Source organism: Melopsittacus undulatus, chromosome 3, assembly GCF_012275295.1.
Source record: "Melopsittacus undulatus isolate bMelUnd1 chromosome 3, bMelUnd1.mat.Z, whole genome shotgun sequence".
In the NCBI taxonomy this organism is placed as follows: Eukaryota; Metazoa; Chordata; class Aves; order Psittaciformes; family Psittaculidae; genus Melopsittacus; species Melopsittacus undulatus.
In genome coordinates, this window is record NC_047529.1 from 20414585 (window position 1) to 20432608 (window position 18024).

Here is an 18024-nt window from a genome sequence, read left to right on the forward strand (position 1 = left end):
TTTGAATTAACAGAACTTTTATGAAATTCAAGTCAGTCCAATTATATAATTTTTCTAATTAGAACAAAACCAGGAAATCTCAAACCCATCTTTCATTTACAATGCAAAAGAATTACAATCCAACAATCATCTGTTTGCATAGGTAGCACAGACTAGTTAACATTCATTGAAAGCTTACTAGAGACTCTAGTTCCATTCACAAACCCACATGCTACTTGGCAAACACAGTACAAAATATTTAATCTTTATGTTGATATCTCCTTTAGCAAAACATGGAATAGTTGGCTACAGATTTTATGCGTCAAGTACATGAATACAAAAATAATAAATTTGGTTGGAAATGGGGCAGGGGGAGTGAGGGGAAAAGGAAAGAAACCTGTTTTCAAATAAGGATTTTCAGCATCTTTGAAACTTGGCCACATGCAATTATTGTCTCAGTTCAGGACACAGGCAGATACATAGTATGAAGCCAACTACATCTGTCTAAGCCACTATTCTGTATGGTTATCTCCACAAAAGTTTAAGTTTTTGTGCAACAAGGCTATAAAAGTGGATTTCTATCCTAATGAGCTAGGTAGTTTAACATCACAATCTCTAAGACACTCGTAGCAGCACGAGAGAGGCAGAAACCCCCTCTACCACTAGTACTAGTAATAACAATTCTTTCAGATCTCTCTTTGAGGCACTTCATATGCAGTATGAGCCAGACTACCTCATTTCTATCTTCTCACACATGCACCTACCACCATGTGAAGACGTGACAGAACATTACACTGCAGATCTTGTGAAGAAGTTAAATCCTGAAGATACTGAAGGTTTACAAGTTAGATAAGAGTTCAAATGTGAGCTTCCCTGAACATCTGTTGCCTAAAAGTTACTGTGAGAAGAATGCAAACTGCAGCAGCTTACTTTAAAATGTAAGTGAAACAATCGGTTCAGTCTCACTGTCCAAAGTGCAAAAATAAATACCATTTGTTCCTTTAAAGGTGCTGTCAGTAGTAATTAAGTCTGAGAGAACTGTTCCACTTAAATATACTCACTAAAGAACTTAGAAGCTTTCTACCTAAGGAAATTCTAGGGATGACCTGTTCTACAGTTACCTCTGCTACATTATAGCCAGTCTCTAACCACCAAATTTAGTTAAAAATACTTCTATTACAGCAAATGATAGCACAGCACAAATTTTGCTCTCTAAGAGCACAGTACGGGAGGATGAGAGTGCATCCAGATATTGCTGGTTACATTTTTGGTTTTGTCTAGTTCCAACCTGCATGCAGGTTTTGGCCAGTTAAAAGCCAATTTGATCATGTACTTTTAATAGTGTTTTTTTGCTCATTCTTGAGCTGTCCATTGGGTGTAGCAGCAGTTTTATAGTCATTGTCAGGTGTTTTCATCGTTAAGAGCCTGAAAGGTTCAGTTGTTTTCTGAAGTCTCTGAACAACAACTGCATTTTGCAACTTGGCTTCCTCTAGCGTGAGCGTCTCATCTCGCAGCTCTCGAAATGGCAGCGAAGTTGTCAGCGTAAAGGGGATACTTCCCTCTGATCCTTGATACTTTGTTATGAAGTCTCTGACATGGCTTATTCTGAGAAGAAAGAAAGAGAACTCAGCATTAGAGCACTCCACTGCCAATACAGACCATATGCACAACACAGTCACCACAAGAAGAGAATGAGACAACCTCTTCATGAAATAGCTGATGGCGCAGAAATGGAGGAGTGGATGAATGGAATCTTAAAGTGCCTGATCCACTTGGGAGGCAACAACCAAGGTTCACCTGCTCTGAGAGCATTCCCAAGGAAAAAAGGATGAGTATCTTACTCTGAGCACTCAAACGTTTCCCTGTGGCTCAGATGGTAGTTACACAAGCCTATCATTTCTTAACCAGCTGGTGGAGCCCTTACCTGAGGTTTCTGTAGCCAAGACCTAGAATTAAACATGCCTCCAGTGTGTGGTACATGTAGCAGAATCATAACACTAAAAAAAAACAGGTTTGCAAAAATTGTCTGGATAGCTTATCTAGGTCTAAATACAGTCTCCTTCAACCCAAGCAAGTGTATCAGTGAATTCATTACAGATTCAATCTGCCTGTTGTGAAGAACCTTGCAACAAGTGAGCAAGACCAAGGTTCTGCTATGGAAGTCAGGACTGACCAATTTAATTAGACAATGAAGATGACAGGATACATCTATACCAGTAAAATAAACATTGTCAATGGTCATTCCCCCATCCTGAGGCCACCTGTCAGCTTCCTGCTACTGACAAATTATCAAACTCATCCTTCCTCTCCACCACGCGTAAGTTAGCCAGTGGGGTTTACTGCATCCTGGAATACTCAGTGATCTGAGCTAAGATCCAAACCAAGCCTAGATATTGCTTGAGGAAGTGCTAGTTGGCTTGGGCAAAACCATCCTAACAGTTAGACAGCACAGATGACCTTCATGGCTTAGCCATACTTACTAGGCCAGATACAGCCAGGTTTTAATTCCTGTGCATGCAGGCCTCAATCAAGAGACAGTGCTTGGTCTTAGGGGCCTAAAGCCTGAAAAACCTCAAGCAGGGATAGATTTTGGTTTTGACATTTACAGGCGTCTACACGCATGATATAAAAGTTGCAGCTCAGGCAATTGGCTGCCAGCTACATTCTTTAGGATGGACAAGCTCCTGTCCAGGCTACATAGCCGATGTTCTAGGGTCACACTAACTTCACAACTGCTCAAGGAAGAACACAGCTCAACTCAAGACAGTGCTAGGTGTGCTGTTCCTACAGCACTGCTCTGCTGGGTGCTTTACTCTCATGTCTCCTCCACTCCCCATACTACAGCCCCAATGCTGTAACCTCAATCTTTCATCACAAAGCAAGTCTTATCTAAAGTAGCAGTTACACACCCTATTTGTAAAAGGGTAGAAGTAATCTATGTACCCTGGCACTGCAATATACATATATGCTACAGGTTATTGACCTATAATTTAATTAACAGAGTTGACTGTTTTCTGCTTCTCCATGGAAAGGAGTGCTACATATACAATCACAATGGTTAAGGCTTTGGACTCTAGAGGGATTTCCTCCTATTTCTCTTTAGGTCATATTCAAATACTGTCTGTAGCACAAATATGCTGATCTTGTGATGAAAGGACAGGTTATGATGGAGTATTTATTTCAAACTACTTCAAAAAGAGCATCACATCAGTAAGGTTGCTCTGCTTATCTCACTTTTTTTTTTAATCCTCCAAAAGCACTTAGCAGCTGTTTAAACTGCTATTTACCATGAAGACAAAAAGCTTCTAAATATACCTAAATGTGTGAAACCTGAGATAATTAAGATATTAAGCCCTTCAGTGAAGTATTTATAGCTGAAATAGCAGTTCATCATTTAGCAGTATATTGCAACAGTGTTTTAGTTCATACCTTATGCCACTAGCGGTAATAAATTAGTACAAGTCACAGAAAAAGTTATAGCCGTTAACCTTCAGCTGATGAGCTTTTCTTCTGACCAGCCAAAGACAACCACAGTTTACCTTGACAGCAGCCTGGGTTGTATTAGAGCTATGATCACTTCTAAATTGCTTCATGGAGAAGCACAGGAAACATATCCTTTCTCTGATGTGACTGTCTAGTACTGGAGTAACTTCTTAATTTACAAATTTGAGAAAGGTCTCTAAAGACAGCAGATCTACAATTTAAACAGTTAATCCTACTTTCTCAAAGCTCCTGCAGACATATGCTGTGCCAATATTTTCTTATGTAATCCCCATTTATAAGCCTCTTTGAGAGCTGGAAATTTAACCAATTAAGCATTAAACACACTGCATACATTCTACTGTGTCCACATTGATGTGCCAGTGATGAACCTCCACTGCTTAGTGCACTGACTTTGATCCTCCCAGAATGTTTCTGTGGCTCAACCCTAGAGTCATACCCTCCAGCTCCTACCTGTGGTGTTGCCTGTACCCAGTGACTAGCAAACTTTTTGCTAAGGAATTTGCTCCAGGTGTAGTCATTTTGTGAGAGATCTGTAATCTTAAAAAGCTGTTTCCTCTAGTAATGAGCAATACATACACCTTAACTTCCACTAACCTACCAACAACTCCTACAGTTGCCTCAGATTTTCATTTATGCTCAGTTATGTGCTATCTGTTAACATCAATTCACATGTTCCTTATGCTCCTCTCATTAGCTAAAAGATTTCTTAACATCTGAAAGGCAGTTTTCTAGATGGAGCTGAACAGCAGTCCAGTGTTATGTGAACTGAGGAGGTAAGACGATTCACAGAAATTAGAGACTTCATACCTACAGGCATAAGAGAAGCAGGTCAGATGCAAATGCTTATGACAGTGCTAAAATAAATCTTACCTGTGAGAAACATTGAATTTCTGAATTATCCTTTCTCCATCAGCTAGCCAGATCTGGATGTTAGTGATAGGCTCCAAATTGTTTAAGGGTACTAAAGGGAGGTGCCTTTTGTTGTCAGGTCCTTGATGATCATCTCTTACTTTGGAGATTATCCTTGGAGTAGCACTGAAAAGAAAAGCCAGATAACGTTATCACTTCTGTGCATCTACATGAGCTTGAACCTCCCTCCAGATCTTTGCTTCTGGAGCTTTCTGCCCTGTTCAGGGTGCATTGATGACTTCTAACAAATACAGGAATACTGACATAAATGTCAGCTTTTCTGTTAAACCGTATGCCAATACTTTCTCTTGAAGACTTCAACGTGCTAAAGAATTTCAGTTTGCTCATGTTAAACATTTTTACAAGATGGAAGGGAACTTAAATATCAAAGGATTAAATAGGAATACACAAGAGAGAAAACAGTCTGAACATTCCTCGTGCGTTTTTTGTACTCTAATCACACAGGTGAAACTTTAAGGGGTTTGAGTATTGAATTTGCATACTCAATGTTAATTTTCACTGTAATGTGATTACAGTAATTCAATTTAAGTGAATGCTGTTAGCCTCAGTTTAGACCCCAGGAGCATCTATTTCAGCTTAGAAGCATTACTCACCTATCAGAGAAACTGAGTTCATATGAAAAATCCAGCCTGATGCACACAGCATTGCATTTTGGGTTTTTTCCAAGTCACTACCACAAGGGCAAAGATCCATAAAATGACTTCACAGAATACAGGGACCTCAGTCCAAGTGCGTGGTCTCAAAACCAATAAATTACTGGCAAAAATTCTTATTCTGAAGAAATGTCTAGAGTTTACTGCTGCTCCCAGGACTAGGCTCGTTCAGCATGTACTGTTTAAGTAATCACCTGATCCAATAGGCATATCCTCAGCCCACGTGAGTATAACCAGATGTTTGCTCGCAAAACAATAGCAGTGATTTAAGGAGTTACCATTTCTTCTGAGCTCAGCTGTGGTCACAAACTACACAAACGCTTCACGGTGGTTTACTGAAAAGCTTTCTCTTTTTACAGAAAATTGATGAGATACTGTTTCTTGAGAGAGCAGTTGGTAACCAGTGGCCACAGAACAACAGTCTTAATACTACACCTGCTTTGCATCCTTATGTTCTTGTATATGTCTTAATCATAAAGTAGAAAAATCACAGCAAATTTATTACTCAAACAAATATGGCTAAGGACTTAATATATTCAGGCTAATAAAGTCTTGGGCTCAAAAGTCCTGCTCAGTCTGAGGTATTTAAAAAATTTATGACCCACTGCCTAGTTAAGTGCTCTCACTTCCAGGGTATCAGCCAGTAGAGGCACTTTTTATTTCTTCCATTGAAACTCTGCAAAAAGAATGAGACTCAAGGAATCTCATTCCTAAGTGAGTAGTAAGTGATGTTCATTGCAACTAGAAGCAGATGAGAAGCACAGAACTCTTCTGTGTTACACAGAAATCAGCTGGGGCACAAGAACTTGGCATGAACATATTCCAAGAGGCACATCTGTATAATATCCTGGTGCTCCAAGTACAGGTGACTTACTATTATCCACCTACCTCTACCAATTTACTTATCTCACACCCAGGCTCTGTTCATGCTTGACCCAAACACAAAATCAAACCTACCTGTCCTCCAGATCTGGAAAAAACACTTGAGTACCATCAACACTGTTAAACAGTCTTGTAAGCAGAGAAAAAAACCTCCACAAAAGTTTAAGCCCTTCTTCAGTCCAGCAGTGATCAGCGTTTGCTGTCTACTTTATCAGTTCCTTGGCGCTCAGTTCCAGGTCCAGACACTGATGCATATGCAGTTATGTGTGCACCAGCTGACCCCAGTATAGTGAAAGCTGGAGTGGTAGTCAACCATGCAGCTGCCAGGCAGCTGCTTTAGCCTGGGCTCAACTACACTGTAGCTTAGCCACAGTTGTAGTTCACATAACTGCCTCAAATGGATACGGATTTTGGTGTCATTCTCAAAACAACTTCCCTCACAGTCACATCTCAGAATTTGTGGTAGGCACTGAAAACGATTCTTTCAATAGCATGTATGTCTGAAATGGCAGGCAACATACTAAGTGAAGCTGCAAGATAAAGTCAGAAGATCTATATTCACCAAGGTTTAAAACATTCCTATACTTAATAACTTTGCTGACACATATTGACAGATAAAACCATCTAGTGGTGGGAGTTTTGACCAAAATCACAAAGCAAGAACTTAAGTCTCTTATTAGCCTCAGATCAAAGCATTATCACCCCTTTTAAAGGCTTATTTCTGTTATAAGATTATACAAAGAAGATGTGAACTAAAAATTGAAGACACGTAAGAGCCTCCTGTCAATTTTCTAAAAATAAGAAACCCAAGGTGGGTATCATACCTTACTGTGACTAATGGTTAAGAAGCTTGGCACACAGTGTTCTACCCGAATGAGGTTATAGAGCAAGGCCACTTTGCTACAAGGGATTTCAGTCAACAGTTTAATTAACATGCTTCTGAGGCAGTCCTTAAAATGCATTGATAAGCTGAATAGAAAAGTGTAGTCACAAATCTTGTTATAATCCCAAATTCTTGAATGCAGCTGAATGGCGGTAGACAAATCAGAATATATCTATTAGTTATATGGGATCATCTGCCAGGGCCTAGCTAGCTTGCATAAGTGTGGGCAAGCCCTTCCCAAATCTTCTTTCGTGAAGCCAAGCCATCAATCAATCATATGGGTTCATAAGGTACACTGGAAAATAAGTCTCATTTGTTTCTCCAGTAGAACAAAGAGAGGGATCAAGCTCATAAATTATATCAACCACTGTATTTCTAGTTCCTCCATTTTTCCCTCTATGAAAAGTTATAATGAGCCACTCAACAGACCGTTTCATAGTGGTTCGTATGCCACATAATCCCTCCGCCTGGGAACACTGGCAGAAAATCTATAGATTATTAAAAAAAATGGTTTTGTAAAGCAGAACTTTAACTGGGTCATAAACTGAAGTAAACTGTTCAGTCATATGTCTCATTTCTGTTTAAGCACACAAATGCAACTGTGGGAAGAGAGTAAAACAACTTAAAACTTCTTACAGGTCTTGGCACCGCTACTATTTCCCCACAAAGCTTTTTGCTGAAAGAGTAGCATATGCAATGGACATCTATTAACATCAGGAAGTGAGCACTAGTTTATTGAGTAAGAGCACTTACAGATCATGTTTCCAACATCAGCAAAAGTATGTACTAATCTTTAAAGGACAGGCTCTGATAGCATAGCACTGACTGGAGCAAGAGTAGATAAAAAGGCATTTTACCTAGTCCATAAAGAAAAAAAAAAACACAAAACTGAGCAAGTTGCAGGATTTCTCAGTGTACACGACCAGCCAACTGAAATCCACAGAACAGTATGCTTCCAAAGCCTAACTTGCCTTCTGGGAAGCAAGATCATTCCTTGCTGTAAGCATGACCGAGCATGACAAGCAATAGAACACCCTCCCATTTAGCAATGGTTAGCAGCAGAAACTCAGTACACTGAAGACAGTTCCTTTTGCTATATACAGGTCTACTGTTATATAAGGTTAAGCTCTTGACTCTTGTTTGCTCAGGATTTCAGTGCTACCAAAATCAAGTCCTGCAGCATTTAATCCATCTCTCAAGGGAAGACTTTCCCTATTGACCGTATCTACTCAAGCATGCAGCAACTGAATGGTTGTGCTATAGAAATGGATAAATCTGATAACACAGATACTTCTCTGAGGCAGCCTGGAACCACTCATCCTTTACTATTATCAGTCTCTTATTCTGCACATTATTATCTTCTTACCCTGCTGCTTCATTTGTTCCTACCCAGGTCATACTTTCCCTCAGAGTAAGCACTGGGCCTTAGCAAAAAGACCTTTCTGCTTAATCAGAACAGCTTCTCACCTAACATGTTGCAATCTGCCAAGCCACCCAGCAGGTCACTAGGCAGTCCCACCTGTGAAGGATTCCTGTAGGCTCCTTGTCACTGAATGGGTTCTGTTCCCTAGGCTGAAGTCTGCTCTTACAGGCATGCAAGTCTCACACCACACGGCTATGTATAAGATATAATTTGGCTGGAGGAAGCAAAAGTCACAGGGATCAAATACATGAATTCCTGGCCTGCCCCTCTGCAACAGCCTTTCAAAATACAGTACTGTCTGGTTATAAATCCAGCCAAGTTTTAGCACTGGCATTAGTGGCTGACACTTATCAACCATAAGAGACTCAGGGAGTAAACAAAAGATGATCGCTGTAACACAGTATAATGTCTTACTGCAATAAATATATGGTTAAATACTAAGAAATTTTAAGAGAATGCAAAATAACCTTACTACTTCATTTTATAGGATTGTCATATTCCACTCTTCTTGCAAAATGTACTGCACATACAGCTTTAAAAGAGATTCTTTTCTCTTAAATCACTGAATAGAACAGTGACAGCCTTTCAGCTGGAAACAGTTCTGTTAATATTGAGACCTTGAATAAAGAAAGCCAACAGTATCCTGGTTGTATTAACCAGCAAACAGTAGATTGTCAGAGCCAGTAATCATAGAATCATAGAATCATAGGATAGTTAAGATTGGAAAGGACCTCAAGATCATCTAGTTCCAACCCCCCTGCCATGGGCAGGGACACCTGCAGCAAAATGTTAGACACACCTAAATACTGCACTCAGATTTGGTAACGAAAATAAAAATAAACTGGAGGAAGTTCCATGGGGGCCACCAAGATAGCCACAGGCTGGACTATTTGCCCTGTGAGGAGAGGTTGGATGAGGAGAGATTGTACAGCCTCTGGAAGACAAAAACCTAAGAGGAGCCTGCCAGGGTCTACCAGAAGGTCATCCAGAGGAGGGAGCCAAGCTCTTCACAGTGGACATAAACTGAAACAAGAGACGTTCAGAATCGACACAGGAAAATTTTCTTTCCCATGAGGACCAGTAGTCCTCATGCCTTCCCATTCAGTTCAGCACTGAATCAGGCTGCACAGCTTCCACTCATACAGAATTTCAAAGTCCAACTCAATAAAAGCCTGAGAAACCTCATCTGCTCCCACACCTAATCCTGCTTTGAGCAGGAGCTTGGATTAGAGAACTCCAGAGTTCACCTCTAGCCTGAATTATGAGATCCTTTACCACAGGTATAGCTCCCTTCAGCTACTCAGTCACAGATCACGTCAGACTACTCACCTTCCTAATCGGTAACCGTGTCCGGAAAAAGGATGAAACACTGGCTTTTGTGATGACAAATACACTTTATCTTTTTTATCTTCCACTTTCACGTCTACCTCCTCTTTATCAAAAACTTTCCGTAGCTCAAAAGGCAGTTCCCTTTAAAAAAAAAAAGTCATAAAAAGAGTTGCTACATTGTATATCCTGTTTTCAGTATACAAAATAGGTATCTACAGTCCCTGAACTGCAAATTAACTAAAAAGCAAATAATAAAGACATTAACATGCAAGTTGGATGATGTTTAAATTTACTCAGCAGTTGCCACTCCAAAGCATGTGATGTGCAGGAAGTTCAGTATTGCCATACATTGCAGCAAAGACTTCAATTATTTTATCCCCATAATGAAACAAGAGAAAAGACAATTGGCTTTTAAAGAGAAAGAACTGAGTTTAGACACAATGTGTTTAATTACAAATAAACATGAATCTCAGCTTTTAAAAATTAGATCATTGCCAACAGCTACACTTCTAGTGTAGTAATACCACCTCAGTAATGCTTTATTTGCATTAAGCAGAACACAACAATGCCTTTGTCTATAAGCTCTGATGCAGACAGTACATTTTTGGGTGGTGGGGCTCAGCTGGCACAGGGCTGTACTAAGTGCTCCTCTACCATCAACCATTATTCAGGAACCATCTTGTAATTAGTATGTTCACAAGCAAACAGTGGAAGAAAGGCAGCAAACTTTTGATGCATGCACACAAAGCAAACAAAGCACTTTAAAAAGTGCAGTTAATTGCTATTACAACTAACACAGGCAACAGCTACAGAGGAGAAAGAGTGTAAAAATAGCGGTTTTGATGGGCTAGCAAAGTATGCAAAATACAGAAATTATAATGGATTAGTAGTTTCCCATACTTGAAAAGGAATTATTACTTTATATTCTTCATAAGATTTTATTTGCGTCTGCATTTGAATGGGGTAAGGAAACAGACTACAAATTAAAGGCTCAAAATTACGCTGGTTTGTATGGTCAACCTGCTTTTTTAAAGTAACATTGCAAACACTAGCAAATACCAGAAATCATGCTATCCTGATAGCAAGGGGATAACAGTAGGACTGCTACCCACAAATGACTGAGATAGCAAGTTTGGACTGGGAAAGCTGTCTGAAATTTAAGACTGATTGGAGTTTCTTGATGTTATATGGATAAACTGTGCCCATTTAAGGCTTTTCATCAATAAAAAGGAAACAAAGACCATAAAACCAGAAATGCTAAACCACTTGTGCATTGAGTTTGTTAGCCAAAGTACCATTGATGAGTAGCTCTTACTGGGTACTCTGATTTATTCGTTATTTCATTCTGTACCTGCTGTGCCCCCCATTAACACTCACTTTTATCTATTTCATCAGCAACTGTATGAGTGCTGCAATTGAAAGCTATATTAAACCTGTTGATGTTAAAACAGCCATTAGCACTGCAGGAACTGAGTCAGGCGGCGGCCTGCACTCCTACAGGGATACTGCAGTGCAGCAAAGCCAAGCAGCTATGTAAAAAACCTAGAGCATAAGCTAAGTGATATCCAAAGCACACTAACTCAGGCTGATTAAGAACACAAAACTCACCCTTTTTTTATGGAGTCCAAGAACTGCTGGTTTGCAACATCAGTGTAGCTTCTAAGTTCACCATCATTTACTGTAAACCCATTTTTCCAAAGTTTAATGATTACATCAACCTATAAAGTAAGAGCAATTCTCATAACACCACTGATGTAAGAACAGCTTGGTATACCCACAGTACCCTATAATTGTAAATCATCCACTGCATGGACTAAAAATACCAAGAGAAGGCTTGCTATAATCTGTTTCAGCTCTGTGCCAGCAGGCAGAACAACTGCAAGGGGTAAGTGACATTTCTAAATATCTTGTGTCAATCAGAGTTAGAAATAAACCTTACCCAATCATTTTGCTTCCCTATGTCAGGAACTCCTTCAATTCAACAGGAAAAAAAAAGAAAGAATAAAAAAAAGAGCTGGAATATCCCAGCCAGCTGCAACTCTTCAAGAGCTAATTTGAGAGCACACACATGCCTGGTGTTCGAACACCAGCAACCAGAATAGTCCAGCTGGGGATTTATTTGGGTAAATCCTTGTTTTAATCATTCAGGAGGATTTTCTGCAAGTAAGGCATTGAAATACTTCATGCAGAAGCTTTTCACTCAGGAAATGCAGCAAGTATCAGAAAATTTACTTTCAGACAGTCATACATTTATATCACCCTGGAATTCCTGGTATATTCAAAGCATTGGTATTAGGGTAATGAAAAAAAATTCACAATAGCTTACTAGCTTTGCCAGAAAACAGTCACTACTTTAACTTGTAGCCTTTGCAATATTCACTAAAATTTCTTCAATTTAACATGGATATATTTGGGATTACATTTTCATATTTATGCATCACACCATTTAAAGAGCATTTGATCATCAAGGTCTGATCCCTGAAATAACCTTGTCTTGATGGATACTTGGCTGCATGTGAGGTATATAAAGCAGGTACAAACGCAGAATTCACCTCAGCTGGAAATTAACTTGAACTAGGCTTGACACTAGACAATTTAATCTTTTTTTTTCTTTTTTGCGGTTTAACTTCTTAGAAGATGACTGGTAAACACATTGATGATGATAGAACACACAGCATGGGCAAACTGCTGAAGAAAATACCTTCTCTTTTGGTTGAGTAGTCTGTCAAAAAGGCACACAGCACTCAGCGAAATGAAATTAAGTCTTGTGTCTTATGGCACCTATGCCTACGGAAGTTCTCATCATGGGAGAGTTCCTCTACAGTAAGCCAGTTTGCGAGTTTAACATAAACTAATTATTCCACACCAACTGCACATTTAGACATTGACAGAAGTACTGCCATGGAACACTACTTCAGAACTGCAATTTCCTGGATCCACTAACATGATTTCCAGCAGTGCCGACTGCAAATTTCTCCTTGATATTTTTGCTCTACATGGCTGTTTCTCCAGCCCCTGACCAGTCTTTGGGGAATAACAAAAAAATCTGAAAAGGACAGAATCACTGAGATACAAGCCATAGTAAACATTCCACTACTACCACAACTATACAAATGAGAGAGAATAAAAAAAATCTGGGCTATGCCTCTAGATGGAAAAAGCTACAACTCTTAAACTTCTTATGTAACAGTACTTGTCATGATTCCTTGCACCTCATGATCAGCTCACTCCTCTTACTAATAAAGCAGAATTGCCTTAGCCTATGCCAGTGTAAGTCCTAGAACAACACTAAACCCACTATAAGTAAGAGCCAGAAGCACTGAAGCATAGGCCTCGCTGACTAAGAGATGGGAGATATTCTTCCTGCTAAATCCCACGTGCATTTACTTATTTACAGATGCACTGGATGAGGCTGCTGGACTTCTAACATGTTTTCTGGGGTAACCCTGGAGTGCTGTTACTTCAAATATGAGTATTTTTGTCTTCTCTGCCTACCTGGTTCTTGACTGTAGTTGGGGGCATACATATAGCACCAACCTTCTGAGCTTCTTCAAAAAGATTATCTACAAAGTATTCACAGTTTTGTTCCGTACCATTCAAAATCTGATCATCGGTTCCTGATTTACACCTGCAGAACAAAGGCATAAGTAAAAATGAACCCTTGGATAACAGGTTAGAAGACAAGCAATTACCCTAGAAGGTCAGTACCAAGAGGTGTAAAAGGGATGCTTCCTCACACCCAGGTGACTCAGCTGTTACAAAACATCAGGTCAACTCTATATTGTGCCTTTTCTAGAAACTTCTTATGAATCTCTTACTGCTACTATTTGCATTTCAGAAGCACAAGTTAAAGAATTACAATAGGAAAGATGAATTCATCTATGCAGAAGCTTCTAAAGTTGGTATCAGCGCAAGGAACGCAAGTTAGATGATTCATACTGCTAATTCAGACCCTCAAACATGTAACTGCACACCAGCAAAAGGCCTTCCTTAAAGCATTTCCACAGTACAGGCTTGGGTGAATTCCTTTGCCATAAGCTTTGAAAATCACATACAAGAAAACTGCCCGAGGATTTACATTCCCCACTCCTACCCTGACCTCCCCATCACCATCACAGAATCATCATTGATGTCCTTGAAAGTACATATGGAAAACTTAATAAAAATCAACTCAACACTACTTGAGCACACTGAAGAAATGAAATAGAAGACCTCAGTATTATGGAGACTGCCAGGATATTAAAAAAGGTGCGTCAACTACATCATTTTGTAGAACACTGTACAGATGACAGCCATTTCTGCTCGATTTTCACCAATCAAAATGCAGAAATATGCAACCTGAATGAATAACTATCTTTCAGTTTAGATCCTTTCCATAGTAAGAGGATTATGCAGCTTTTGGTAAACATTGCAGGAGTTGTTCCTATTGGAGATTCAGAAAAGTCTATTTTAAGCAATTCAGAAGAGAAAAAAAATCGCAGCTCCTGACAAATATCCAGTTTTATGTAAAACTGCATTGAATTCAAGGGCAGCAATGCTTACTTGAATGGTAATTAGATACATTTGCATAAAAAGGAATTGTTTGCAGAGCATCTATGCACTACTAAAAAATCCCTACAGATTAACATATTTAAACAAAAGAAAAACTCAACAGCCTGAAAGAAGAGATTTCAGACATGGGGTGTCCCCACTTTAGTTTCCTAATGGAACAAAAGAAACTTGAAATGTTAATCTGGGTATTCACTAATGATTTACCTTGGAAAAAGAACTGGAAAACCAAACACCTCCATATCAAATACAGAGATGCACAGAGTTAGCATTTTGCAGGCTGCCTTTCTACTTTAAATACAAGTATTTACGCAGCCTTTTCCATCTCAAAAAACATTGCAAGTATGTAAAAAATCTTTTAGAAAAACATTTTTTTTAAATTTTAATGTATGTGGAGCAGGTGAACACAAAAAATTAACAAAGTTTGAAAAGTCACAGCAGGACACTCAAACAGTAATAGCAAAGGAAGAGGAAAAAGGGGGTGGGAGGAACTGGCACCTACCATTCTTTCTTGACAGTTTTGATATTGTCCATGTCTTTCATTCTGGTGCTTCACCTAATTATGAAAAGAAGATGGTTTAAAAAAACACCAAACTATAACCATTATATAAAATGCCCAGCACACTCTGCACCCTTTTGTAGCTGAAACACTACAGTTTTTCCTGGGTTGAGTACATTTAACAAGAAACCTCCAAATGCCCCCCACCAAGTCCCCAGATGGTTCTTTGTTTTCCTGCAGCTTCTAATTTAATGACACATGAACCATGCAGCTGTCTCAGATATTCAAAAGGAAGGTTACTTTTTCAGAAATGTACAAAATAAATTCCACAATAATAATGTGAACTGAAAATACATGCCCTTACTTATGCTAAGCAAAAATATCATATGCCTTTTCTGAGCCACATGATTTTAAACGCCACTGATTTTTCACACACTGAGACAGTTGCAGAAAAACTGCATTGCTACTGCAGGCATTCTAATGACCTTCATCTCGATAGTGTGTGTTATCAAAAGGTGCAACATTTGTCAGGTTCTGCTTCCTACCATACCTCAACATATTGGTGCAGCATCCCAGAAACTGTGAATTTCTGGTCTCCCGTTTAGCTGGAAGGGAAATCTGGCTTTGCAAGTACTAAATATACTACAGGATTAGTCTGCAGAGTCAAAGAAATGCAGAATGCCATACTGATCTCATTACACTCAGTTCTGAGCTCTCTGAAAAAAAGTTACAGAAAGTCACAGAAAGCCAGAGACATAACCCCCCCCCAAAAAAAAAAATCCATACAGAAAACCCAAAATCACTCTAAAATTAGAAAAAGCCCCCCCCCGGAGAACATAAATCTTAAACTGCAGCTGTGTTTGAAGAGTTACTCCTGAAGACTGATGAGTACAGGTTACACAGATGATGTTCTGCTCCTGGTATGTTTGGAATGAAGTAATGACATTCTGCACAGCTCTTAAGTGTCAAAGCAAGCAGTAACAGCCACTGTTCTGAAAAGCATGGTGAGACTAAAATAAAGTTTTAGTGGTCTTGACACCTAATTTAAGAAGATGAAGAAGGGGAAAGAATATTCACTACAGCACTAGCAAGAAAAGCCATTCAGTTATTCAGTACTAATTCAAGTTCCTTAGGAGGTTGATACCCGTTAAATCTTCGTGAGACACCTTCTGTAGGAACGTATTATATAATCAGCCTGCAGGAAACCCCCAAGATGGCCAAACAGTCAACAAATATGTCCATAACAGGTTTTAAGTTTAGGCAGCCCTCAACATAACCAATGCTCTTATATATTAGGTCAAAACATTATTCTCAGCACACCTTTGATAAGTCACACAAGATAAGGAACAGTCATCTCTCCTGAATGTTCTGCCAGAACATTACACTTACGAGGCTGTGCTGGTACATTATGACTTTATAAGCATATCTGATCATTGTACTTGGAAATTTGTACCTGTACTTGGAAAAAAGAACTTTCAGTATTAAGTATAGCGAATATATGTGCTTAAAAATACAATTTTTCAATCTGCTCTCAAGTTTTAACACACTTTAGCAGAAAGTACTTTTTGTGTTAATGTGCTTATCTTCTTATCTTTCGCTACTCAACAGAGTACTCCCCAAAGCAACAAGAGCCACCTCCAGCCATCTGCTTTTGTTGATTCCCTGTGACATGTCATCAGAGCTGTTAAAAGAGACAGACACAATGAAGCAGCTCTTCAAATTAATTCTTTTGCTACATTAAGCTGGCCTCAAATGTGCATGAACAATATTCATAACTGGTCAGCTGTGAAATTCACTGTTCCTTCTAAAGTACAACAGCAATTACGCTTAGAAGAAACATTTGTGTTAATGTATCAAGGTAAAGAAATCACCCTATACAGCATCCTGACGTTTATTATGACCAAAAAGCCATTAGAAGATAATGATCAGACTGCATTGCAAGCACTTCAACAAGCCAACCCGACTAGCACAACCAACCTCTCCTGCCAACTTCTGACAGTCATCCTTAGGTGACACTTGAAACATTAAGAGTTTGGGTACACAGTTTTTCAGTAATAAAAAGTATCACAGATTGGAACTTTCTGCATTTTAAATTTAATCTCTGGAGGTGGAAGCAGCAGAAGCTGGCAGCAGCCCACCACAGCCACATCTAGTAACTGTGGGAGGATACTCCTGGCCTTTCCCAGCTCAGATTAGCTTCTCCAGCCCCAAAGGCCTTCCATCAGCCAAAGCTCCAGCCCTGCAACCGACTCCACGGGGAACAGGCTGCTGACCCTTCAGTGACATTTTATAGATGGTTCTTGGAAAGAAGCAGCTCTCACCTACATCGTTACAGACATACTAGTTTTTGCAGAAATTTTTCCGCTCAGTATTGTTCAGCCCATGCATCCGGTTATTTTAATGCAAGAAAAGCAAACAGAAACTACCTTTGATGCTTTCCTCGGTCTGAAGGGCAGGAATTGTCAAGCAAATACAGCCCCGGGCCTCATGAAAGCCTGCCTTACTAACTCTGGCAGAAAGTGAACTTCTCAAGTTGAAAGCTATTTACAGCACAGCGCAGTCTAGCACTACACCACGTAGAAATTATGACTGAAAAATGCGTTTTACCGTGCGACAAATAAACAAGCAGCTATAGAGAAACTGCCAGCGCAAATTAAAAGCGAGACAAACATCAAACCTAATGGCCTCAATGTGACCAATAAGCCCGTGTAAAACCACAGCACACCTCTTGCCCCCACCCAGCTGGCTGGAAGGGCTGAGCACTTTGCAAAGAAACCTGCCCACCCCGCGGCTGCCTCACCGGCGCTTGCCCGCGCTGCCGGTGCCCAGGCCGGGCTTCTTCCGCTCAGCCCAGCCCCGCACGGGCAACGCTCCGCGCTTCCTGCCGAAGCCAGTGTCTAAAGTCACCGGTCGCAGCTCACGGCGGCCCCGCGGGGGACGGCGCCTGAGGCATTGCTAGAGGAGACCAGACCATAGCGGGGCTGTAAGGCGGAGTAAGTAGAGCCCAGGGGCACAACCCCCTGCCTGCCCTGCCTGCGCCGAAGGACGTCGCTCTGACGCCTCGCCCCGCGCGGGACGGGACACGGGGCCGCTCGACGGAGCGGGGCGAAGCGGCGAGGAAGAAGCAACGAGAAGGCTCATCCCGCCCTTCCCCTCAGGGGGGCCGCGGGCAAAGTTCAAACCCAGTCGGACTGGCAGAAGCGCGGCTGAGGCGAAACGCGCTGCCCCAACCAGCACGGCCTCTGCCCCACAGCAACTCACCCGGCCAGCCGCCACCACAGCCCCACACCGGCCTCCCCGCCGCGCCAGCTCGCCAGTGTCCCGCAGCACACCGCGCACGCGCGGCCGCCAACGGCCGGGACAGCCGCTGCCCCCGCCCGGACCGGGCGAGGCG

General features: G+C 40.7%; 1 protein-coding gene across 1 annotated transcript; it reads right to left on the minus strand.

The window, feature by feature from the left end:
- UBXN2A (UBX domain protein 2A) lies at nucleotides 1-18024 on the minus strand. The gene is made up of 7 exons (XM_034060736.1): nucleotides 17892-18024; nucleotides 14634-14687; nucleotides 13079-13211; nucleotides 11192-11301; nucleotides 9584-9724; nucleotides 4354-4518; nucleotides 1-1584 (listed from the first exon to the last, which is right to left on the minus strand). The coding sequence occupies exons 2-7, from the start codon at nucleotides 14672-14674 to the stop codon at nucleotides 1305-1307; spliced, it is 870 nt and encodes a 289-aa protein (XP_033916627.1). The 5' UTR covers nucleotides 14675-14687; nucleotides 17892-18024; the 3' UTR covers nucleotides 1-1304.